The 26807-nt window shown below is 44.3% G+C and overlaps 1 protein-coding gene and 1 non-coding gene across 2 annotated transcripts in view; one reads left to right on the top strand and one right to left on the bottom strand.

The window, feature by feature from the left end:
• Window positions 1-26807, bottom strand: part of abhd12 (abhydrolase domain containing 12, lysophospholipase) — a 177492-nt gene that overhangs the window by 38653 nt on the left and 112032 nt on the right. The window contains exons 7-9 of the mRNA XM_068044525.1: window positions 25034-25163; window positions 19817-19854; window positions 6861-6940 (exon numbers count right to left, since the gene is read on the bottom strand). Of these exons, the coding sequence (XP_067900626.1) occupies window positions 6861-6940; window positions 19817-19854; window positions 25034-25163 (248 nt within the window). The remainder of the gene's footprint in view (window positions 1-6860; window positions 6941-19816; window positions 19855-25033; window positions 25164-26807) is intronic.
• On the top strand, window positions 11919-12032 carry LOC137376851 (U5 spliceosomal RNA). Its single transcript, XR_010976317.1, has one exon. It is a non-coding gene; the product is annotated as a U5 spliceosomal RNA (small nuclear RNA).

Here is a 26807-nt window from a genome sequence, read left to right on the forward strand (position 1 = left end):
TTATTCTGCCACGTGTTTGTCAGGTTTCATCTCTGTGATTCTTGAGCAGCGCCATCTTTAGTCCTGGCAGCTGCGACAGTCGCAAGCTGTGACGTTTTCGTGGCACATGCTGTATTTGCGCATGTGCCAAAACAGCGCCACCTACCGATCGCGTTATCAACAATTGCGGTCTTACTGAAATTTGTTCAATTTCAAAGCAACTTATTATTACATTCCAAAATGATCTCAGGCACAGTAGTGTAGTGATTATGTTACTGAAGAAGTATTTCAGTGGCCTGGACTAATAATCCAGAGAAAATGAATTGAAATCTAAACAAGGCAGTTTGAGAATTTGAATTCAGAATAAGTAAAAAAGCTGGCATCAATATAAGTGACCAGGAAGCTGTTGGACTGTCACAAGATCCCAACTAGTTCACTAATGTCCTTCAGGGAAGGAAATCTACCATCTTTACGCTTATACGTGACTCCAGTACCACACGAATGTGGTTGACTTGTAATTGCCCTCTCAAGTGGCCCAGCAAGCCACCCAGCTGAAGAAAAGCCCACCTTCTCAGGATATCTGGGGATGGGGAATAAATGTCAGCCTTGCCAGCGACATGCACACTTTGAGAATTTAAACAAAAACAACTCTCCATTGTGCATGTATATGTGATCAGAAAAGTGGTAATTTTATGATCAGCAGGATCATCCTTAGAATATTATTGCTGATTGTACAAATTTTGTTGTACATATCCTCAGGTCCAATTCATTACCAGACTCCCACTGGTCAGAAGATTACAAAAAAAAACCCAAAATGTCTGAAAGTGACATCAAGCATTAATTTTCCTAACATTTATCTGGTGAGGACTGTGTAATTGAACAATACAAAAGTCTCAGGTTCAATTCGCAGTGTGAGGCAAGCAACTTAATCTGACGTGTGTGACGCTTGTTACGACCGAGGCGGGAGGAGTGCACTGTTAATTCAGTCCCACTTCTCCACAGGTCACAACATATATTTAAATTTTCCCACTTACTGAACCAGTCAATCAGATACTCTATTTTTCCCCAGAATAAAGCACACCAACCAGGTTTCTCTGATAAACAACAAAATTATCCATTTATTATACCCTAAGTCTTAACCAATAATAAAGTAAACATACACGTGAATTGAAATATTAAAGCCCTTTATTTTTATCCACACACACACACACAAAAACACACACACACACACACACACACACACAAAAACACACACACACACACACACAAAAACACACACACAAAAACACACACACAAAAACACACACACAAAAACACACACACACACACACAAAAACACACACACGACTGAAAAACATTTAGGCTTAAAAGAAGGTATGGAAGGAAGTCCTTTGTTTTGGTGAAGTGGCCCAAAGGCAAATAGGTGGCTGCCACTAGGAATCTTCCTAGAACAGTTCTTTCCAAGGGATGTTTATTGTTCTGGATAGGCTTTCAAACAGATTCAGCACAGATGGCTTCACAAAGGTCTTACATCAGGTGTGCAGCAACAAAGGTTTCAATTCTCACACATTTGATACAAAGTTCCTTCAAAGTTGCAAGGTTTCTGCAAACATGCAGGATTTCTTCAAATACAGGAGGTAACAGCACAACTTGATGCAGGAATTATTTAAAGATGCAGGGATTCTTCAAAGAGAGAGAGATATTAGCTGTCTTCCTCTGTTTTCCTGGCAGTTCAGGGAGCAAACTTCTTTCTGTTCTTGGCCAAACACCCACTGGCTTTTTTTTTATTATAAACAGTTCAAAATGAAACAAAAACCTTTCCAGAGACAAGTCATATGACAACCATAAATTTTAGTTTGTCATTCCCTTGTAAACATTCTTTGCAGTCACAAGCATGAACCCCCTGCTGGGTTATTTGCAAACAGATGCTTTCTAGTAAGATTTGTTTACTGTTGTCCTTCATTTTGTGAAAAACAGCCTAATTTCAGCTTTTTCAAGATTCCAGATGAATCAGTGTCCTCAATCCAACTATAAGTTCTTAAAACATATTGTACAAAGAAAAATAGAAGTGTTCAGGTCACACAGTACCCATTGGTTTCAACATTCATGCAAGTAGAAAACCAAGCAGTGGTTTCCACTTTGGATTCTTCCAGTGGCTCCACCTGGACATAGGGCAAGAATAGGCATGGATCACGCTGGAACAACCCCATCTATGTAAAACTCCCATGTTCATAGGTAGGCAAGGTAGCCCTGGGCAATTATATCTGTAGAACCATACCCTAACAGGAGTCAACACTTGGGAGAAAATGGAAAAATAAAAACTCCTCCAAAAATGCAATTAAAAGAAAGCCGTGTATAGAATTGCTGTACAGGTCAAAGTATTTTAAATACCTGCACAATTTTTTGCTGTCCCTTAGCCACATTTTACTGCTCTGCTGTAGGACAGGTGAGTTGGAAGTGGCTTCAAAGTGTTCATTTTGTACAGGACTCCTACTCCTGTGATAACAGGTAGTTCTGCCTCACTGACAAAATTTCCATGTCCAGCATTACTAGATTAGAAAGTCACATCCTAGCACAAAGAGTTCTAGACAAAATGATTGCTTCAGTGCTACTGAGACCATTTGGTTCATCGTGCCTATGCCAGCAATTTGAAGCAACTATCCAATTCCTCCCACTCCCCCAGCTCTTTTCCCATAACTCACAAATGTTTCCTTTTCAAATATACATTTCTTTTCCTTTTGAACATTACAACTAAATCTGCTTCCTCCACCCTTTCAGGTAGTGCAGATCATAACAACACACTGCGTAAAAAAGAACATTTTAATCTATATGACTCTTATGCCAATTACCCTAAATTTTTGTCTTCTGGTTATCAACCCTCCTGTTGGTGGTAATTGTTTCTTCTTACTTACTTGATCAAAACCCCTCATAATTTTGAACACCACTATCAAATCTCCTCTGCTACAAGATGAACAATCCCAGCTTCTCCATATAACTGAAATCCTGCATCCCTGGTACCATTCTAGTAAATCTCTTCTGCACCTTCTCCAGGGCCTTGACATCCTTCCTAATTGAACTTCTCAGAATTGAACACAATTCTCCAGCTGAGGCCTAACCAGTGTTTCATCAAGGTTTAGCATAACTTCCTTTCTTTTGTACTCTATGCCTCTATTAATAAAGCCAAGGACGCAATATGCCGTTTAAAAAAAAAAAGCCTTCTCAACTTTACCTAACACTATCAAATATTTGTATACATAACCCCATATCCTGCTGCTCCTGCACTACCTTTAAAATTGTACTATTTAGTTTATATTTCCTCTCCTCATTCTTCCTACCAAAATGCATGACTTCACACTTCCCGGTGCTAAATTTCTCTGCCAGATGTCTGCCCATTTCACCAGTTTATGTCCTCCTAAATTCTGTAACTATCACCCTTTTAGTTTACTGCATTTGAGTCATTTGCAAACTTTTAAAATATTCCCTCTATACCCAATTACAGGTTATTAATATGTATTAAAAAGAGCAGTGGTCCTATTACCAGCCCCTGGGCAAGACATGTTAGCAAAATTAATGGGGCAGTGGCAATATTGGTACAAAATTGGCTAAGGATAGAAAGTAGAGAAGTGGTTAATGGTTATTTTTCAGCGAGTTGAAAAGGGATCTGGCCTAGGTGGATTACAATCAAAAACTGGTTGGCAAAACAGTAACTGAACAATAGAAAATCTGCAAAGAGATGGTTCAGGTACAGAGTTGACACGTTCCAATGAGGGGGTAAGGATGGGCATCCAAAGCTAGAGATCCTTGAATGACTCAAGATTTAGGACTATAGTAAAAGTAGGCTTATGCCAAATGCAAGGTTCGAAACATAGTAAAGAACCAAGCTGAATACAGAAAATAAAAATGTTTTGCTTCCAATCCATCTGGACCTGACCCCTTTTCAACTGTTAATCACTGCCCTTAGTCAACTTTGTACCAATATTGCCACTGCCCCATTCATTTTGTTAACATGACTGTTATGTGGCACTTTATCAAATGCCTTTTGGACGTCCATATACATAACACCAATCACACTACTCTCAACTACTGTCACCATTAATTCATTGAGAAACTCCATCGTGTTAGTCAAACACGATTTGCTTTTAATAAAACCATGCTGGCTTTCACTTTTCCAACTGCCAATTAATTTTGTGCTAGATTAATGTCTCTAAAAGTTTTCCCACCCAGCAACATTAGGCTGCCTGGTCTGTAACTGCCAGATTTAACCCTCTTCTCTAGTGAAGACAGATGCAAAGTACTCATTAGTACAACAGACATGCCCTCTGTCTTCACAAGAAGCTCTCCTTTTCAAGCCCACCCTTTCTCTGACTACCTTTTTTATTATTTGTATGTTTATAAAAGACTTTCAGGTTCCCTTTTATGTTAGCCGCTAATCCATTCCCACAATTTCTCTTTGACCCTCTAATTCCTTTTTAAGATCTCCTCTGTTTTTGCTGTATTCAGCTTTGTTCTCTATGTTATGAACCTTACATTAGTCATAAGCCTACTTTTTCTATAGTTATAAATCTTGAGTCATCCAGGGATCTCTAGCTTTGCATGCCCATCCCTACCCCTTCGTTGACTATGTGTACTCTGTACCCGAACCACCTCTTTGCAGGTCTTCCATTGTTCAATTACAGTTTTGCCTACCAATTTTTGATTGCAATCCACCTAGGTCAGATCACTTTCAACTCATTGAAATTAGTCCTCTTTCAGTTAAGTATTTTTGCACTTGATTGTTCCTGGGCCTTTTCTACAACTATTCTAAACCTGATGAAATTTATGATCACTGTTCCCCAAATGATTCCCCACTGAAACATGCTCCATTTTCCTCACTTCACTTCCCAGGACTAGATCCAACATTGCTACGTTCCACGTTAGGCTGGAAATATAACATAATGACTTCTGTATTGTCCCTTAATTCTAACCAAATAGATTCTTTGACCCTTCAACATCATCCCTTTTCAGTGCTGCAATAGTTTATTTTATCAGTACTGCCACACCCCCTCCTTGTTTTCCTTCCTATCTTTCCCGAATACCTCATAGCCAGCAATATTAATTTTCCAATCCTGCCCTTCTTTGAGCCAAGACTCTCTTATTGCCACTATATCAGAGTCCCAAGCGGCAACTTGTGCCTGCAGCTCACCAACCTTATTTACACACTCCATGCTTTTATGTACATACACTCTAAATGCATCTCAGATTGCCTTGTATTGCCCAGTCTAATTCCTCCCATTCCTGTACTATTCTTTACTCTAGTACCATTTGTCTCTCCCAGTCCTCTGTGAACCTGTTTCTCATCTCTGATGTTTCATCCTGGTATCCATCCCCTGCCAAATTAGTTTAAACCCTTTCCAACAGCACTAGTTAACTTTCCCACGAGGTCACTGGTTTCAGCTCTGTTAAGCAGCAATCCGTTCATCTTGAACAGCATTCGACACAATATTCCAGCTAAGGCCTAACCAGTGATTTATAGTAGTTTAGCAGAAATTCCTTGCTTTTGTACTCAATGCCTCTATAAAGCCAAAGATCCTTTATCAACCCATCCAGCATTGGTTCTGAAGTGAAGTAACAAAATGTGTCCGACCCATGAGTCTTTAAGATTACGCAGCAATTTTAGTAACAATACTTCCTAAGGCAATAGTGCGATCAAATGATACAGGTGACTGGATACACACCGTATAGTCCAATTTGGTCTTTATTGGCACAGTATTCAAAATTTGAAGCCAACACGATGATTCTTTACTCCATAATCAAGGGTATGCATTGCTCAGAACAAGACGTTTGTCACCTTGTATGTCTGGTGACTGTGCCTTTAGCATCCAGGCCCTTAAGCTCTGGAATTTCTTCCCTGAACCACTCTGTCTTTCTCCTTCTTTAAGAATATCCTTGGTCACCTGTCATAACATCTTAAGCGGCTCAGATATCAAATTTTGTCTGATAACGTTAATGTGAAGTGTCTTACGGTGTTTTACTACATTAAAGACACTATATGGGCTCAATTTTATGGACCCGACTGAAGTGGAGTTGAAGCTGGGGGGGGCGCATTGACTCGCGATAGGAGGGCCTATTGCCAAGTGATTTTGCTGGGGATGGAATAACCCGATGACAGCCTTCCCATCCAGAGGCCAATTGAGGCCCTTAAGTGGCCTATTAGCCACTTAAGGATCTCTTCCCACCGCCTCTGGGATCTAACCAACGGTGGGAGGTGCCTCTGCCACAATACCTCCACTTCCATGGACCCGCCCACCCCCTGGACCTCAAACCTTACCCTCTCACCCCTCCTTGCTGGAGCCTTCCAGACTGTTCCCAGTGACCCCTTTTCACTGACCTGAGGTCTGGGGTACCAGCGCTGGGCCTGGGTCCAAGGCCTCTGCAGTGCCGGCAGTAGCCACTGGCCGTGATCGGCCAGCAGCTCATGGAACCGGGATCGCCATCTTTAAAGGGACGGAGATCCCCACGCAGGACACTTCGGCAGAAAAACAATGGAGGATCGCTCCAGGGGAGGCATGAAAAAGCTGAGGCAGGGCTCCCTCCACCTTTTTGGCCCGGCACCAGCAGCCCTGCCTCCTGCACAAAATCCAACCTATAAATGCATGTAGTTGTTATTGAGAGTTGTCAACAGGTATATCTGAATTTAGGCCACAGTCTCAGCTGTGAATCTATATGTTAGTGCCAAACAAATCAGTGGAACTTTCAATATACATTGGTCTTTGCACAAGGGGTACAATTTGTTGAGCAGTAACCTTGAATTTATTCTGATGATGGCAAAGAGAATCAATAATTTCATGCTCTTCTCTGTAGTGCATAGTATAGGACATTACTTAAAATAACAGACCACCTACCAGTGAAAAAGGGTGGCTTTTGGCTTCCTCCCGAATGTTCGTGAAAGGAGATTCCAGAATTAGGGCATCTGGAGGGGTCTCTAAGAATGAAAGCAGTCATATATAACAAAATTCGAAGCACAAGATTACTATTTTATAATCTTGCTGCCATAAATTAAAAGTTAAACAATATTCATTGGTTCTGTACATTTCTCTCATCTGCCGGTGAAACTAACATCTTCAGCGATATGTGGAATTCAGTTTTGCTGGTGTTATACATCATAAGAGGGAAGACTTGTTAAGCAACTGGTTATGAGAGCTAGAAGTCTCTTTCAGTGTTCAACATATTACCTGAAGCTGGCCTCATACCCTTCTTCGGCCATTATACCATCCAGGCGTATTACAGCATTTTGAAAGCTTTTCACTTCCCACCCTCACCACCCACCGCCCCCCCCCCCCCCACCCAATGAACAAGTAGAAACAGATACAGGCCATTCAGCCCCTTGAGCCAGTTCTGCCGTTCAATTAGATTATGCCTGCTCTGTATCTCAACTCCATCTACCTACCTTTGCTTCCTATCTCTTATCTAACGAAAATCTATTGATCCCAGCCTTGAAAATGTAATTGATTCAGCCTTTTGTTCAAAATTTCCATTACCTTTTGTGTGAATAACAGCTTCCTGATTTCATTCCTCACGGCATAGCTTTAATTTTAAGATTAGGCCCCTTTGTTCTAAATACCCGATTAGTAGAAATAGTTTATCTACTCTGTCAAATCCTTTTACCATTTTAAAGACCTTAATTAGATATCTCCTCACACCCTTTTGAACTGGAGAGAATACAAACCAAGTTTATGCAACCTGTCCTTATAATTTAATTTTTTGGCATCTAGTACCATTCTGATGAATTGGTGCTGCAGTCCTTCCAAGGTCAAAATATCTTTTCTGAGGTTCAGTGTCCAAAACTGAAAGTAGTTCTGCAGATTGAGTCTGACCAAGGCTCTGTACAACTGAAGCTTCACTTCCTCACCTTTGAATTCCAAACCCCTTGAATTAAAGGCCAAATTCCATGAGCCTTTTTGATTGCTGTTTGTATCTGTGCGTAGGTTTTTATAATTTGTATACATGGACACTTAGATTTTTGGTACTTTTCCCAGTAACACAGTGACTCCCAACCACAGGTCAAGAGTAAAAAGCCCCAGAATTGCTACTGGTCCCCAATTTAATGAGGTTGACACCATTTAGCTGAACACTGCAACTTGGGACGTGGGGCTTGGAGGATGGGGTGGTGGGAAAGGCAGTCAGAAAAAGACTAAGTAGCTTTTCTGAATTATATTTTTTTGACTCATCATAACCTCTACTTTTTTTTTTATTTCCAAAATATACTTTATTCATAAAAATCTGTAAAAATTACATTGCCAAACAGTTTCCAAACAGCACCAAAAAATACAAACATTGCAAGGGAGATCAGTTTCCTTCAATACTGTCATGAGTTTCTTCCCAACCCTTCCGTTTCACAATTGTCATGTCAATTACATTTTTACATTTACAGCAATTGAGAATATTAACGATACAGTTCGAGGGGTTTCCCATGGATCCAGCCCCTCAGTCCAGCTTGGTGGGGGAACCTTACACTGTGGTCTTTCCCCATTGAGCCTTTGCTGCGGCTGCCCCAAGCTTTAGTGCGTCCCTCAGCACGTAGTCCTGGACCTTGGAATGTGCCAGTCTGCAACATTCGGTGGTGGACAACTCTTTGCGCTGGAAGACCAGCAAGTTTCGGGCAGACCAAAGGGCGTCTTTCACCGATTTGATAGTCCTCCAGCAGCAGTTGATGTTTGTCTCGGTGTGCGTCCCTGGGAACAGCCCGTAGAGCACAGACTCCTGTGTTACAGAGCTGCTTGGGATGAACCTTGACAAAAACCACTGCATCTCTTTCCACACCTGCTTTGCAAAGGCACATTCCAGGAGGAGGTGGGCGACCGTCTCTTCCCCACCACAGCCAACGCGGGGGCACTGTGCGGAGGGGGCGAGACTTCGGGTGTGCATGAAGGATCTGACGGGGAGGGCCCTTCTCACCACCAGCCAAGCTACGTCTTGGTGCTTGTTTGAAAGTTCTGGTGATGAGGCATTCCGCCAAATGACTTTGACGGTCTGCTCGGGGAACCATCCGACAGGATCCACCGTTTCCTTTTCCCGTAGGGCCTTGAGGACATTCCGTGCAGACCACTGCCTGATGGACCGGTGGTCAAAGGTGTTTTTCCGCAGAAACTGCTCCACGAAGGATAGGTGGTACGGCGCCGCCCAACTGCATGGTGCGTTCCGCGGCAATGTGACCAGGCCCATCCTTCGCAACACCGGGGACAGATAGAACCTCAGCACGTAGTGACACTTGGAGTTTGCGTACTGGGGATCTACACATAGCTTGATGCAGCCGCACACGAAGGTGGTCATCAGGATGAGGGCCACGTTGGGTACATTTTTCCCGCCCATGTCCATAACCTCTACAGCCACAAAGCAAATTATAATAGAAAGTGTAGAGTTCATCAAGTCTATTCTCTGGCAGTTACAAGTTGCATTGTCACAGCCTCCTCTTAGTTAAATCTCCTGAAAGAGCTGAGAGGATGTTTCTCCTTGTGGGAGAGACTAGAACTAGGTGACAGAGTTTAAAAATAAGGTGTCTCCCATTTAAGATGGAAATGAGGAGAAATTTTTCTCTCAGAGGGTCGTTAGTCTGTGGAATTCTCTTCCCTCGAGAGCAGTGGAGGCTGGGTCATTGAATATTTTTAAGGCTGAATTAGATAGATTCTTGATTGACAAGGGAGTCAAAGCGTATAAGAGGTAGACAGGAAAATAGAATTGAGGCCACAATCAGATCAGCCATGATCTTATGAAATGGCAGAGCAGGCTCAAGGGGCCAAATGGCCTACACCTGCTCCTAATTCATATGTTCGTATGTGTAAACTCAGGTAAATCTTCAAGGAAACCAAAATGGTGAACTTCTAGACTAAGCCTTGAATAATGGGCTTTACATTGAAGCATAAATTATTCAATGATCCCTACTTGAATTTATTATATAACCTCCAATCTCATTTCTAGCCAGATAATAATCCAACTACTTTAAAGGAGTACAATGTTTCATCACTAACCAACTTTGATGGAAGTTCATTTCATACATCCCTAAACCCTGCATTATATATTAAAACTGATGATTGGGTTGCAAAAATTGATTTCAAAATCCATTGAAAATTCCAGGTCAGGCTCCAGAGAACAATCATCAAAGTGTTGAAATCCAGTTGCAGTACTGCTTACACCAGTAAATGTTACGGGCAGTGGAAAAGCAGATGTTGAAGTTGTGAGCCAGACAGTCGGTAGCTAGCACCAACAGCATTTGGTTACCATCAGTAGTGAGTCCAGCAGCTTAGCAGATCATTTGGGCTAAAGCAGAGGAACATCCTGTTCAAAGAATGGGTTTAATAAAGTCATATAAAGTGCAAATAAAGCTCTAGGCTTCACTTCTACCGCACAAGAATTCAAGAGCAGAGACCTTGTTTCAACTTGTATAGAATCTTGACAAGACCACACTGAGAATGCACAGTTCTGATCTCCATATTACAAATTGGATTTAGATATTGATAAAAAATGATTTACAAGGATGATACCAGAACTGAGAGGGTACAACAATCAGGAAAGACTGAACAGACTTGGAAAAGAGAAGACTGAGGGATGATCTGATGGAGATCTTTAAATTTATGAATTGGTTTGATATGGTGAACATAGAGAAAGTTTATCATGAGAAGTCCAAAATTAGAGGCCATTGCCAGAATTTTACTCTCCCCAAACGAGAAAGCTGGTGGCGGGAGGGGCGGGGGCGTAAAATTGAGTGGGATGCGGGGGTGGGGGGGCCGCCTCCATGGAGCAGGACGGCAAGAAATGACCCACATGCCTCAGGCCAATCAAGATCCTTAACGGCCAATTAACTGGCACTCAAGGGCCTCCGCCATGGGTAACATACCCATGGCGGCCAGACAGCAGAAGCCTCAAAAACCCTGCCTGGTGAAACCAAGCTGCCTTCTTGTGGGCTGGTGGGGGGCCCTCCTGATCGGGCACCCTGTGCCCCAGGGAGGGCCGCCCCCAAAGCTCCAACTTCCCCCAACGCACAATACTTCCCCCGCCCCTCCTTGCCCCGCTGGGGCCCGACTGATCATCCCCAGCGAGGCCCTAAAAACTTAACTTAGTTCCCGGGCCATCCTTCAACTTGCTTGCGATGGCTGGGTGTAGTCCCTGCGGTGGCCACTGCTCCCAGAGGTGCTGCTGGGCCTAAGAGTTCCCAGCCCGCTGATAAGCTAGCGGCTCCATTAGGCGGGACTTCCTGCCTCAAGGAGGTGGAAATTATGATAAGCAACCTCTGTTCTCTCTGTCCCAGTCAGTTTGAAGCTGCTGCACATGGTGAGAGGAAAGAACACAGGCACCTGCTTCACTGTGGATAAGTGCACTCAGGCACAAAATACTGGACATAAAACCATCCTGTATAAGACAGTGGCCAGACCAAAAACTGACAGTCCGGTATAAAACCAGACAAATGGTGACCCTAGATCCCAGACACTATCCCTGGCTGAACTCTGACCCTACGGGTGAACATTGAAAGTTGGGGTTAAATTGCAAATGCCACAATGCAGAGCTCATTACACAAGACTTCGGCTTTTCGTTCCTCACTTTTCACGAGAACCTGCACTAAAAGAAAATCACTTGGTGAGCACAGAGTGAGAAAAGATAACCTCTCCGGGCAGTCACCGAGCAGAGCAGTGCCCACAATCTGCAACACCACCTTCCCGCGGATGGCGGCTGCATTCCGATAGGTCCCGCCCACTCATCTACATAACAAGAATGGTGTTAAAAAGATCAATAGTTATTCCTTTTTCTGTGGGATGTTAACAGTTTGTGTTAGTTTTCATCTTAAAATCTATTTGGCTTTAAATGGTCTTCCTCCAGTATTGTCGGCTGATTGTCGGTGCGTCCGCTCAGTATGATGTTAAAGAGCCAAGAGTGCGGTGGCTTGAGAGTAAGCGGAACAAGTTGTTAGTACACTCTGGTTTCTCTTCAGATCGTATAAATCTTTCGCCTTTTACTAAAGATTTCCGTGGAGAGGAACACTCAGAGTTTTAAATAATTTTTTGTAGCCCTGCTTTTAGTGGGGTTTCTATTTCAATAAATAAAAGATATTAATTTCCTGTTTGTCAGCTCGTCAATGTAAGTGCCCTGTAGGGTGTATTTCCGAAAGTGTGATAGAAGGGTGCATTTCAATCACTGTTCGAGCATTTTTCTAATAATTTTCAAAATGGTTTCTTTGATTTGGAGGAGCCAAACATTTTAACAGCCTTTTTCAAACTGTATGGAACTTAAATTTTCATTAGCGTCCACTAGCAAGTACTAACATCCCTCCAAATAAAAAGCAAAATACTGCAGATACTGGGAAAATAATTGCCCAAAAATATACTTTATTCATAAAAAATTGTAAACAACACATTACAGTTCCAAGTTGACATTCCAGAAAGTGCAAAAGAAATCAGTTTTCTTCAATACAGAAGATGAGTTGCCTCACAAACCTTCCATTCCATTTTACATGCAATGTACATTTGCATCGCACAGCAAAACCACATTTTGTTGTATACAGTCCGAAGGGTTTTACACAGGTTCCAGACCCTCGGTTCACTACGGCAGGAGGACCTTACACAGTGGCCTTTCCCCATTGAGCCTTTGCTGCGGCTGCCCCAAGCCTTAGTGCGTCCCTCAGCGTGTAGTCCTGGACCTTGGAATGTGCCAATCTACAACACCCGGTCATGGAAAACTCTTTGCAATGGAAGACCAGCAAGTTTCGGGCAGACCAAAGAGCGTCTTTCACAGAGTTGATCGTCCTCCAGCAGCAGTTGATGTTTATCTCGGTGCGCATCCCTGGGAACAGCCCGTAGAGCACAGACTCCTGTGTTACAGAGCTGCTCGGGGTGAACCTCGACAAAAACTACTGCATCTCTTCTCACATCTGCTTTGCAAAGGCACATTCCAGAAGGAGGTGGGCAACAGTCTCTTCCCCACCACAGCCACCTCAAGGGCAGCAGATGTGGTGAGATTCCGGGCATGCAGGATGGGTCTGACGGGGAAGGCCCTTCTCACCACCAGCTAAGCTATGTCTTGGTGCTTGTTTGAAAGTTCTGGTGATGAGGCATTCTGCCAAATGCCTTTGGCAATCAGCTCAGGAAACCATCTGACAGGATCCACTATCTCATTTTCCCGTAGGGCCTTGAGGACATTCCGTGCAGACCACTGCCCGATGGATTAGTGGTCAAAGGTGTTTTTCTGCACAAACCTTTCCACAAATGATAGGTGGTACGGCACGGTGCAACTGGATGGAGTGTTCCGTGGCAATATGACCAGACCCATCCTTCGCAACACCAGGGACAGACAGAAACCCAGCAGGTAGTGACACTTGGTGTTTGCGTACTGGGGCTCTACTCACAGCTTGATGCAGCCGCACACAAAGGTGGTCATCAGGATGAAGGCGATGTTGGGTATGTTTTTTCCCCCTTATTCAGAGGTTTCAACATCGTGTCCCTCTGGACCCGGTCCATTTTTGGATCCACAGACGAAATGGAAAATGCCTCGGGTGACCGCCACGGCGCAGGAGTGGGGTATGGGCCAGACCTGCGCCACATAGAGCAACAACGTGAGCACCTCGCACCTGATGACCAGGTTCTAATCTACAATGGAGAGATCGCTGCTCCCACATGCTCAGTTTATGGTGTACCATGGTTAGTCGCTCCTTCCAGGTTTTGGCACACACCAAGGCCCTTTACGAACCATATCCCCAGCACCGTCAGGTAGACTGACCTGTCGGTGAAGGGGAAAAAGGATCGATCAGCACAGTTCCCAAAGAACATGGCCTCGCTCTTGCTGCCATTTACTTTGGCTCCCGAGGCCAGTTTGAACTGGTTGCAGATGCTCACCAGCCTGTGAATGGATGGCAGATCTGAGAAGAAGACGGCAACATCGTCCATGTACAGGGAGGCTTTGACCTGAGTGCCTCAGCTGTCTGGGACTGTCACCCCTCTTATGCCGTATCCTTCCTAACGGACTCAGCAAAAGGTTCGATACAGCAAACAAACAAGTTAGGGGAGATAGGGCAGCCTATCTGACTTCACATTTGATCGGGAAACTTTGATTCCCACCCATTGGTGAGACTGCACTACTGATGTTTGTGTAGAGCGGTTGGATCCAATTGCAGATTCCCTCCCCAAACCCCATTTTGGAGAGCACATCCATCATGTAGGCGTGCGATATCCTGTCAAAAGTTTTGTCCTGGTCCAGGCTGATGAGGCAGGTGTCCACCCCCCCTGTCCCATACATAGTCGATCGTATCCCTGAGTAGCGTGAGACTATCAGAGATCTTCCTGCCGGGTACAGTGGAGGTTTGATCGGGGTGAATCACCAACTCGAGTAGACTTGACCCGACTGGCAATGACTTTGGACAGAATCTTGTAGGCTACATTAAGCAGTGAGATGGGCTGCCAATTTCTGATTGCCGCCCTCCCCCCCTTCTGCTTGTAGATGAGGGTGATGATGCCTTTCCTCATGGATTCTGACATGCTGCTGGCCAGAAGCATACTCTCGTATACTTCCAGCAGGTCCGGGCCGATCCAGTCCCACAGAGTCGAATACAACTCAACAGGTAAGCCGTTGCTTCCGGGAGTTTTACTCATCTTGAAAACCTTTGTCAGTTCGTCCAGAGTTAGCGGTTTGTCCAGACTCTCCTGCATGCTGTCATCTAAGACCTCTGGAATAGATGACAGGAAGGACTGGGGGCCGTGCTGATCGCGGGCTTCACATCATACAGCCCAGCATAAAAGGATATGCTGATCCTTAGTATGTCAGACTGCGATGACGTTACTGAGCCATCCTCTGCTTCAGGCTGCTGATCACAGAGCTCTCTGTGTGTACCTTTTGGAAGAAGAAACACGAGCACGTCTCATCCTGCTCAACGGAGCGGACTCTGGACCGGAAGATGTTCTTGGAGGCCTCCACAGCAAAGAGCGAGGCCTGCTGGCTCTTCACCTCTCAGAGATCCTCCTTGACCTCGACCCCCATCAACTGCAACCGGAGCAGATTCTGCATTCTTTTCTGGAGTCGGGACATTTCCCTCTGTCCCTCTCTCACCTTCTGAACACCTTTGAGGATAAAGAACCTCTTGATCTTCGCCTTGATCGCTTTCCAGCAGTGCACCGGAGACTCAAAGAGGGGTTTCACGGTTCTCCAACCTTTATAATCCTTTTTGTTCCTCAATGTTTTCTGGAGTCAGCAGTTTTACGTTCAGATTCTGTGTTCCCCTGCCAACCCGCTGGTCGTCCTGTAAGTGACAGTCGGCCAGTAAAAGGCAGTGGTCAGAGAAGAACACCAGCTTGACGTCAGTGAATCTGACCGTGAAAGCACCGGATACAAATAGGAACTCAATCCTGGAACAGGCAGACCCGTCCGGTCTGGACCAGTTGTATCTACGCTGCGCTCCAGCTGCAGGGTTGATGAAGACATCAGGCCGCTTGGCATCTTTTACTGTTTCCACTAGGAATCTGAACGTAACATCCAGTTTGCTGTTGTCACGGCCGGATCGTCCAGCTATATCAGTGATGCAGTTGAAGTCACCACCTAGGATGACTGGCCTGGACGTCGCCAGCAGCAGTGGGAGCTGCTGGAGGATGGTCAGCCGCTTGCTCTGCTGGACTGGGGCGTACACGTTGATTAACCAGAGTGGAGCATTGTTGTACATTACGTCTGCTACGAGAAGGCGACCGCCCACCACCTCCTTAACTTCGGAGATGGTGAAGTTGCCTCCCCACAGCAGAATACCCAGGCCAGAGGAACGGGAATCATTTCCCACTGACCAGGTCAATGGTCCGTGGGACCACCACTGCACTGTTAGTGCTGAGGTGCGGTATCCCACATTCCTGCAGAAGCAGCAGGTCGGCTTTGACCTTGGCAAGGTAACCCAAGGTCAAAACACATCATGTAGTGGATTTAACGATATGCGTATCAATAGAAGCAATCTTTATACCCATTTAAAACTGGATGTTGCTTACCACACCAGGTGTCCTTACCAGCCCCAGTCCTTGGGTATTTTCCTGCATACCCATAGCGTGCACAAGCTGTTGCACATGCGTTGGGCTCAGAAAACCCTTCTGGTCACTCATGGGGTTTTTTTCTGCTGGGGTGACATCGGGGGTTGGGGGGGGTGGTGGTCTTGTAGGCAGCAAGGTTTGGACTGTCTTCTGCTCGTGGTGTCTTTCCCCACTGTTCCTCCTCAAGGAATTTCTGCTTCCAGCTTCCCAGAGCTGGAGTGTGCTGGACGCTTCGCTGCTCTCGGTCTCCCAGAGCTGGGGTGCACTGGGCATCTCACTGGGTTCAGCGTGTTGGGGTTGAGCACGCTGCGCCCATCGCTGCTTCCAGTACCACGGAGCTGGGGGGCTTTCTCTTCCAGCTCCTTTGCATTCTGCCACTTCTTTTGTGGGTGCCGTCTTTCTGGCCCTTCCTTGTCCAGAGGATCAGCTGCCATAGTCTGTCAGACTGTAGCCTCCTCGTGTCACCGGTTTGGGTGGTGACCTGTTCCTTTTTTTGGGGCTTCTTCTTTGTGGTTTTCCTTTTGACCACTTGCCACTCATCCAATTGTCCCACTGCTGCCTCCGCCTCCATGGATTCTGTATGTAGAGGAGGAGTTTTCAGGCACAGGGTAAGTGTTGGGTTGCTGGTTGCAGCTGCCTTCCCTTTCCTCTCCTTCTCAGACAGATTTTCCTCGCTGTGGGGAGGGTTGCTGGTCACCTTCGTAGCATGAGGCACTGTTCACTGTTCCTTCATCCAGCCTTTCCTTGGACCTTGCTGCCTGTGCCTAACTGTGGCAACATTTGGGGCCGGTCTTGTAGAGGTGGCCTGCCCCACCGCACAGGTTGCAGCACTTACTCTGCTTACAGTCCTTTGTCTGATGGCTTTCCTTCTTGCAGTTCTTGCAGACGACTGTGCTGCAGTTGGCCACCACATGACCAGATTTGCCACAGGTCCAACAAATTCTGGGCTGTCCCGCGTAGACCAAGTAGCCTCGACTTCCCCCGATAGCAAAGCCGGAGGGAGGATGGATAATAGCTCCATTGGTGCGACCTTCAAGGTGACCTTGACTTGCCGCTTGCTGGTCCAAATCCCAAAGGGGTCCTTGACCTCAGTGCTGCTGTTGGCCACCTCGACATACCTGGTGAGGAAGGAGAGCACATCGACAACAGGAACATGGGAGCTGTAGAGGTAGATTGTCACCAGCCGGTTGCATTGCAATGGCAGTGTGAAGAGCGGCTCCACTGTGAGGATTGACAGTGGTGCCTGGTTTCTCTTCTCCTTGAACACCTTCAGGGACTTGATGCAGCCCGCCACATTCTTGAACGTCACGTCAAAATATCCATTGCTGGGGAAGTCCTGCAGGCAGAAGATGTCCGCAGCTGGAAAGCCACAGCATTCAATCAGGATTTTCTTCATGAAGAAGATGCAGTCGATGGGTGCACCTCCTTTGCTATCTTTCACCGCCACCCTAACGGTGTTACGTATCCCCTGGCCTGGAGCTCTGGTGTTGGTTGCAGCCAATTTTTGATTGAAGCTTTCCTGGGACAGGTACTAAACCCCAAGCAACAGGAAAACAACAACCACAGTCGACCTCCAATCCCAAAGGGCGAAATGCTGTAAAAATGGCTCTGAAACCCACCCCCCCCCCCCCAAAAAAGCACTTGCGGATCAAAAGCCAGTGATCATGGTCTCTCTCCTGTCAGATGCTGGAAATCTGAAACAAAAACAAAAAGTTCTGGAAGTATTGATGATGCCTTCTCTGGAAATGTTTAGATCCAAAGAATAGCTTAAATCTTTAAGTGCTAGTGCCTGTTTTTTGACCAGCAATAAAAAGTTCAAATGATTTATGGTATACGTGCAAGGAAGTTATCCTGAACCTTTATAGGATTATCGTGCTCAATCGTGAATACCAGGAATCAGGGACTTCATTTATGCAAAATGACTTCAGAAGTTTGTTCTCCTTAGAGCAGAGAAGGTTAAGTGGAGATTTAATACTGATGTTCAAAATTATGAAGGTGTTTGATAGATGAAGTATGGAGAAACTGTTTCCACTGGCAGGAGGGTCGGCAACCAGAGAATACATGTTTACAATAACTGTCAAATAGTCAGGAGAGATGAGAATTTTTCTTATGTACCAAGTTGTGATGATTTGGAATGCATTGCCTGAAGGGGTGGTGGAAGCAGAATCAATAACATCTTTCAGAAGGGAATTCGATATCTCCTTAAAAAGGAGAAATCTGCAAAGCTATGGGGAAACTGGTTAGCTCTTTTAGACAGCCAGAACAGGCATGACGGGCTAACTGGCTTCCTTTTGTGCTGTATGATTCTATACTCCCTGCAATTCTTTGGTGCATGATAGGAGAGATCGAAAAGTGAGATGGGAGAAATTTTTAATAATTAAGGGTCCCATCAAGGATCAAAAGGCATAAAAAGGACCATCACCAGCAGGTTGCTGCACAGTACTTTGCAGAAATAGGATAATTTTATTTTTTCATTCCTGCATGTGCCCAACCAATGCACAGCAATCAACAAAGCTAAAAGAATGCTGAACTACACAACTAAAATAGTAGAAGAGTCATGATCAAACTGTACAAGGCTCTGGTCAGACAACATTCCTTGATTACTGGGCCTACTTCTGGTCATCAAGACACAACAGTAACATTCGAGCACTGAAGACAGTGCAGAGAAGATTCACAAGGCCAATCCCTATTGATAAAGGTTTGAATTCTAAGACTGTAAAGTTTAGGCTTTTGGAAAGGAAACATCTGAGTGTTGATATTATACAGATGTATAAGGTAACAAATGGTACGAGAACATAGGAATGGGAACAGGCCATTCAGCCCCTCGAGCCTATTCCACTATTAAATTAGACCATTGATGATCCGCACCTTAACTCCATTTAACCTGCCTTGGTTCAACAACACTTAATAACCTTACCTAATAAAAATCCATCAATCTCAGATTTTAAATTTTTAATTGACAGCATTCTGGGACATAGCATTCCAGATTTCAATACTCTTTATGTGAAGAAGTGCTTTCTAATATTACCCCTGAACAGCCTAGCTCTAATGTTAAGATTATGCCCCCTTGTTCTGGACTTCCCTGACCAGAGCAGGCAGTTTCTAGATACCCTATTAAATCCTTTAAATCACCATCATCACCCTAATTAGATCATCCCTCAATCTTAAGTATGGAAAAGGCAAATTATGTAGAAATACATATTAGTTACAACACAGAATCTAGAATATTAATTTAAATTAAACACTTAAGAGAGCAGAACAAGGGGGGCCACAGATTCAAACTAGTATAAGGTAAATGTAGGACTGCTATCAGGAACAATCTTCACACAAGCAGTGATCAATATATTGAATAGACTCCCGGATAGAACAGTTGAGATGAAAGCTCCAGAACCATTTAAAAAGCAATTGGATTTTTGCAATGGAGGAAGGGTTATTATAGGCTCACTCTGGATGGATGAACCAGGATAGGTCTTCATAACCTAGCCAGGTACTTGTGATCTTGTAAGCAGATACCATTGATTCTGAGGTATAATGTGGTTCGAATTAGATCACTGTTGCCAATCTGTGTTTGAGAATCTTCCACAGAATTTGGATTCATAAGATGTTGTTATGAACTTCATTTGCAAACTAATCTTTGTCGCAAGCTGAGCAGATTGATTAGCTTGCAGCCTGGAACCAACACTGACCTACTCAATCGAGAAGGCGTAGACAGGATTAATCTTTGCAATGCTGATTGTTGCAAGTCTAAATTTAATTTCAACAAGAAAAGCAGGGATGGTTGCAAGAACATAATCAATGAGTTGGTTAAAGCATTTTACCTTTTTCACACAGATGCCGTACAACATTTGTAGCAACTCTGAAAAGAGATGAGAAATTATTTTCTACTTCCAACATTAGGTATAACATTGTTTAAACAGAACCCAACAAATTAAGAATTCAGAATGTCTTTCTTCTTAAGCTAGCACACAACAGATGTTCTATTTGTATCAGTGCATACCATCCCACTTTTTGCTCATCTGTCATTTACTAAATCATTTAACTTCACTTTTAAGAACTGAAAATAAATTGCTTGTTAAACAATACACAGTGTAACAAAAGGTGTAAATAATGCAGATGCTGAAAATCTGAAATGAAAATAGAAGATGCTGGAAATACTGGCAGCATCTCTGGAGAGAGAAACAAAGTTAACAAAGGTAAATGACCCTTTGTCAGACCAGAGCACTTGGAGATGGAACAGTTTTAAGCAAGGCTGCATTTGCTGACAATGCAACCACTAGGTGACGCGGTATTGGCACATGTGCAAATGCAGCCTCATCCACTGAAATGTTACTGTCTGTGACGCCTCAGGCAGCAGACTGTAATAAAGATGGCGCTGCTCAATTTATCACAAAAACAAATTAAACCCAAATCCCCTCAATGGTTGCGATAGCCACGTCCATCCCACCCCAACCACTCCCTCCTGCGCCCGTCTTCTCACCGCTCACTCCTGGCCTTGCCGCTGCCGTCCCTCAGCCACTCGCTCCCGGCCTCGCGGCTTCCCCACCCCCGCCACTTGCTCCCTGCTTCACCCCCAACCCCCACCGCTCGCTCCAGCCCACGCCACTTCTCTCCTCTCAGCCACTCGCTCACGCATTGCCCTTTCACCCCTCGAGAGGTTGGGGAAGCAGCGAGGCCTGGAGTGAGCGGCTGAGGGGGGCTGGGTGGGACTGAGTTGGGGGTGGGACTGGGGACCGAGCAAGCGGCCCTGGAAGTGGTGAGGGTGGCAGTGAGTGGATGGAGGGGGAAGCAGCCGGTTTGTGGGGGGTGGTTAGGGGTGGTACTGATCAACTGGCTAAGGGAAGGCAGCAGGGAGCAAGTGGCCGGAGGAGTTGGGGGGTGGGGGGGGCGGTGGGCTGGAGCGGAGTGGCCCTGGAAGCGGCGAGGGTGGGAGCGACTGGATGGGGGTGGAGTGGGGTGGGGAAGCAGCCGTTTTTTTTGTGGGGGGGGGCAGATGGTGAGCAAGTGGCTGAGGGAAGGCAGCAGGGAGCAATTGACCGGGGGAGTTGGGCAGGGGGAGGCTTGGAGCAGCGGTTGAAGCACAGGTGGTATGAGGGAGTGTTTGGGGAAATGGAAGCGGTTATTGAGGGGTGAGGACATCATTGCGTGGTGACGTCATGCGCGTGCATTCATACTGGCAAGTTGGCAAATGTTCACACACTGATGACACCTGCGATCGCTCTGCGCATGCTCTGCATTGTCAGGAATCACTTTGTTTAAGCAGGGGAGGGAAAGAGGGGAGGGGAGGAAATAACAAAAAGGAAGGTGTGTGATAAGGTGGAAGGCAGTAGACTTTAAATGACCAAAGAGATGATGGTGCAAGGTGAAAGAAAGTAATATTTTTGGACAACAGCTGTTGGTGATGATTCTACTTTTCCCATTTACACCTCCTCGAGAAACATCTTTTGTATCTTTGGTTCCTTTACTCGAACAATTTGCATTTCTTTTTGCCTTGCATTATCATCCTTTTATATCATTTAATCTCTCCTGCCGTATACCATATTACAGGGCTTCTCTTTTGTTATTTTCTCCCCTCCTCCTCCACTTTCTCTGCCTTGCTTAAAAACTGTTAGATCTCTAAATATTTCCAGTCTGATGAAGGATCGTTGACCGGAAACATTAACTCTGTTTCTCTCTCTACGGATGCTCGCAGACCTGCTGAGTATTTCTGTTTCTATTTCAATGTAACAAACTTGGTTTTATCATGTGTTAGGAGGTCAACATTTAACTAATGGCTGCTTACCCATGAAAAGTCATTGGCAAACAGGATTAAGGAAAATCCCAAGCCTTTTTATACGTATATAAAGAGCAAGAGGGTAACCAGGGAAAGGGTTGGCCCACTCAAGGACAGAGATGAGAATCTATGTGTGGAGCCAGAGGAAATGGGCGAGGTGCTAAATGAGTACTTTGCATCAGTATTCACCAAAGAGAAGGACTTGGTGGATGATGAGCCTAGGGAAGGGAGTACAGATAGTCTCAGTCATCTCATTATCAAAAAGGAGGTGTTGGGTGTCTTGCAAAGCATTAAGGTAGATAAGTCCCCAGGGCCTGATGGGATCCACCCTAGAATATTGAGGGAGGCAAGGGAGGAAATTGCTGGGGCCTTGACAGAAATCTTTGCATCCTCATTGGCTACAGGTGAGGTCCCAGAGGACTGGAGAATAGCCAATGTTGTTCCTTTGTCTAAGAAGGGTGGTAAGGATAATCCAGGAAATTATAGGCCGGTGAGCCTTACGTCAGTGGTAGGGAAACTATTAGAGAGGATTCTTCGGGACAGGATTTACTCCCATTTGGAAACAAACGAACTTATTAGCGAGAGACAGCATGGTTTTGTGAAGGGGAGGTCGTGTCTTACTAATTTGATTGAGTTTTTTGAGGAAGTGACGAAGATGATTGATGAAGGAAGGGCAGTGGATGTTATCTATATGGACTTTAGTAAAGCCTTTGACAAGGTCCCGCATGGCAGACTGGTACAAAAGGTGAAGTCACACGGGATCAGAGGTGAGCTGGCAAGATGGATACAGAACTGGCTCGGTCATAGAAGACAGAGGGTATCAGTGGATGGGTGTTTTTCTGAATGGAGGGATGTGACTAGTGGTGTTCCGCAGTGATCAGTGCTGGGACCTTTGATGTTTGTAGTATATATAAATGATTTGGAGGAAAATGTAGCTGGTCTGATTAGTAAGTTTGCGGATGACACAAAGGTTGGTGGAGTTGCGGATAATGATGAGGATTGTCAGAGGATACAGCAGGATATAGATCGGTTGGAGACTTGGGTGGAGAAATGGCAGATGGAGTTTAATCCGGACAAATGTGAGGTAATGCATTTTGGAAGGTCTAATGCAGGTGGGAGGTATACAGTAAATGGCAGAACCCTTAGGAGTATTGACAGGCAGAGAGATCTGGGCATACAGGTCCACAGGTCACTGAAAGTGGCAACGCAGGTGGATAAGGTAGTCAAGAAGGCATACGGCATGCTTGCCTTCATCGGTCGGGGCATAGAGTATAAAATATGAGGAAGAACTTTTTTTACGCAGCGGTTGGTAATGACCTGGAACTCACTGCCCACAAAGGTGGCGGAATGGAGATAATCAATGACTTGAAGAGGAAATTGGATGGATACTTGAAGGATATAGACTTGCCGGGCTATGGGGATCGTGTGGGGGAGTGGAACTAACTGAGCAGCTCTGTGGAGAGCTGGCATGGATTTGATGGGCTGAATGGCCTCCTTCTGTGCCGTAAATTACTCTATGACTCTATCATGCCATATGCTGCATTATGGGAGATAAATCCCAAATCCATTATTTTCAGCAGGTATGATATAGTAAGGCAATATCCTCATGGAACTAGTCGATACCATAAATGCACCAAGCCAATGGGAAAAATGATTAATAATGTCACCAAGTAAAATGGTATTATCATGCAACCCCACCAACACATGGGATGAGTTTTAGACAGACCAGTAGGATAATACTATTGTGTTCAGGCACTGCAGCACAAGGTCGTGTAATGTAGGGTTGTGCCTGTGTTTCTCTACAATTTGATTTTCAAATTTTTACTGGGTCAATAATTTCTGAATAAAGACTGCACTGTCTTAATGAACACGTCAAACTTTACTGCCCAGAAGGACAATGATATCAGGTGCATGGGAATACCTCCAAGTTTCGCTCCAAGTCACAGTGTCACTGGGACAAAATTCTGGAACTCCCTACCTAACAAGTGTTTTGGGAGAACCTTCACCTCATGACTGCAGCTGTTCAAGAAGGCAGTCCTCCATCACCTTCTCAAGGGCAACTAGGGATGGCTCGTAAATTGCTGCCCTTGCTAGAAATACCCATTCTCCCAGAATGAATTTTTAAAAAGCACTTGAATTAAATCTCTTGCATTACTTTAGTATTCTAACTTTAGTATGCAAGACACCGTTGTGTAAACAGATTAGTAAAAGTGTAGTATGTTGGCACACGGTTGTTTACAGTTAAACCCATTATTCTGGTGCATGTGTAAACACTAAAGACCAAATTGTTTTCATTTATATTGTTGCAAAAATACATCTTTCCATAGATGTTGTTTCTATCCTACCCTAACATACTGAAATGATATATCTCTTTTGTAATGCTCTGTAAAAAGGATATCAAAGATCTGACAGAAAGCACTTTTGTGCATTACGTGACAAGTTAGAGATATTCATGTTGTTACTTTTTGAATTGGGATTGGGAAGCATTCCAGTCTGTCAAATCTAAAGTTGGCCTTATATTTTCTCATGTTTTCACAGTATCAGAGCACAAGAGGCCCATCGTGCCTGTGCTGGCACTTAGATACAGCTATCCAATTAATCCCACTCCCCTGCACTTTCACCCTTTAGCCCTGCAAATGTTTCCTTTTCAAATGTTTCCCAATTCCCTTCTGAATGTCACCACTGAATCTGCTTCCACCACCCTTGGGCAGTGAATTCCAGATGTTTTAATACAACTTTTCATTTGAATTGTACTGGCGATGCTTCATGTCCAGAGGGTGCTGGAACATATGTCCACAGCCCCAATAGACCATTTCCAACTCTCGAGGCACTTGGCAACTATAACAAATGTGTTTTTAATAGGATTTTGGAAACACAGTTGGGACTTATTATAACACTAAACACAATTCCCCTTAATCAAGATGGTGTTGATGTAATTTTAGCTATGTGACTCAACAGTAGTTGATGTTAGAAAGTTTAACACAATCCAATCTTCTCACATGCACTCTCCCTCTTGAAACTTATTAGAACTTATGAAATATGCCAAAAACTCTCAGTCTCTAAAATCCCTCTTGAGCGGACCAAGATGCAAGTCTGAAAATGTCTTACTTTACATTAGTTTTTACCTTTTTGTGAGTCAAATTATTTAAATACTTCAATAAAAATGTGCAACAAAATAAAACTGCAGAAAGCCACCAATATCTCCTTGAAATAAGTGAGGATCTTCACTTATGTGAAAGCCAGCTATAAACAATTAGCCACTTACCCTGTACCTAGTGAGTGGCCCCAGATGTAGACGGAACTCTTACCACTCCTTGCTTTCAACCAATTGTAAGTGTAGACAGCATCTGTGGTCATTCCCCTCTCTGAGGGGGTCCCTTCAGAGTCTCCCCATCCTGGATTCAAGAGACAAACCAAATTTAAAGAGCTGTTTCACAAACTTTAAGAATCTGATTTTGACATGTTTCGAAGCTTGCATGATAGCAATAATGCCTTTCACTTCAAATAGCAAATCACTAACTCCTAAACCACTCAAGAGTTACACTTGGAGAGCTGCTTTCTAGGATGCAGCTTTATTCTAAATGGATCAAGTCACTATTCTTGAAGTGTGGACTGTATTTCCACAGCAAAATAAAACTTGTTATTCACAATCAAACAGCAGTGCTCATTAGGTCAAACAATATGAAACATTTACGCCAGTGCTAATTAATTCAACTGCACCACTGTATTAGGATATAGACTTTGGCTCGATGAATATTAGGAATAAATCATAAAATGCATTAGAATAGTAGGCTGTCACGCGTATGCCAATGAATGAATAGATGTATATACATTTTTTAAAATCTATCGTTACTGGTACTTATGGTTTTTCTTTGATCAGCAACCCCTCCCCCAATTCCTGAGGAAGAATTCTTCCGATCAGATAATATTCCAGACATGGTTTCTGCCTGGATAGTGAAGCTAGTAACTGAATAATAAAAATACAGCCAGAGCTACAAAATATACAGATTACATACGCTGTGAGGGAAGGTTAATACTGCAAATTCCTGCTATTTTTGTACTCTACTTTGAAACTTGCATTTACACGAAATATGGCTGTTATGAAGCAACTTAAGCAAAATAACAATAAGTATAACCATTATTCTAAATACCACCCCATGACCTTTAGAAATGTATTTTAAGCATCAGTAGGATACATGTCCGTCTGAGTGAGTGATGTAAGGTTGCTGCCTGAGGCTGAGAGAGAAGCCAGAAAGGTATCTTGGAAGGCTGTGGAGAGATATTTCTTACCAAGAATGCCAACAAGTTAGGGACAGGCTGAATATGAGGGAAGATGGGAGTACACCACTATCCACTCCAGATATAACAACTTGCATTTGCATCACACCTTTAACATAGTGAAATGCCCCAATGTGCACAATGTGCACAGACAAAAACTGACACCAAGCCAAAGGAGATATTAGGATGGTTGACTAAAAGCTTGGTCAAAGTTTTTTTAAGGAGCATCTTAAATGAGGAGAGATGGGAGGTGGTGAGGTGGAAAGGCTTAGGAGGGATTTCTAGACCTTAAGGCCTAGACAGCTGAAAGCACAGCAGCCAATGGTGGGGTGAAGGAAGTGGCAGGATGAACAAGAGGCCAGAGTTGGAGGAACACAAATTTCTCAGAGGACTGTGGGGCTGGAGGAGGTTACAGAGATAGGGAGGGATGAAGCCATGCAGGGGTTTGAACACGAGGATGAGAATTTTAAACTTGAGGCACTGCTGGACTGCGAGCCAACGTAGCACAGCGAGAACAGGGGTGATTAGTGAGTGGGATCACGAATAGTAATCCATCCCAACGACACTAACAAATAAAGTAAAATAGCCACTGGCCACCCCATATAGATTAACCCCCACCCCATTAGTTGTCACAGCCTCTAAATACATCTTGATCCTGAAACATTAGATTATATTAATACAAAAATCTAAAAGAATTATAGTGTCTTTTACCCTTGGAGAAAGAGGATAATTACAAATAGCCTTTTAGATCATTTCAAGAA

The sequence above is a fragment of the Heterodontus francisci genome, chromosome 13 (assembly GCF_036365525.1).
Source record: "Heterodontus francisci isolate sHetFra1 chromosome 13, sHetFra1.hap1, whole genome shotgun sequence".
Lineage (NCBI taxonomy): Eukaryota > Metazoa > Chordata > Chondrichthyes > Heterodontiformes > Heterodontidae > Heterodontus > Heterodontus francisci.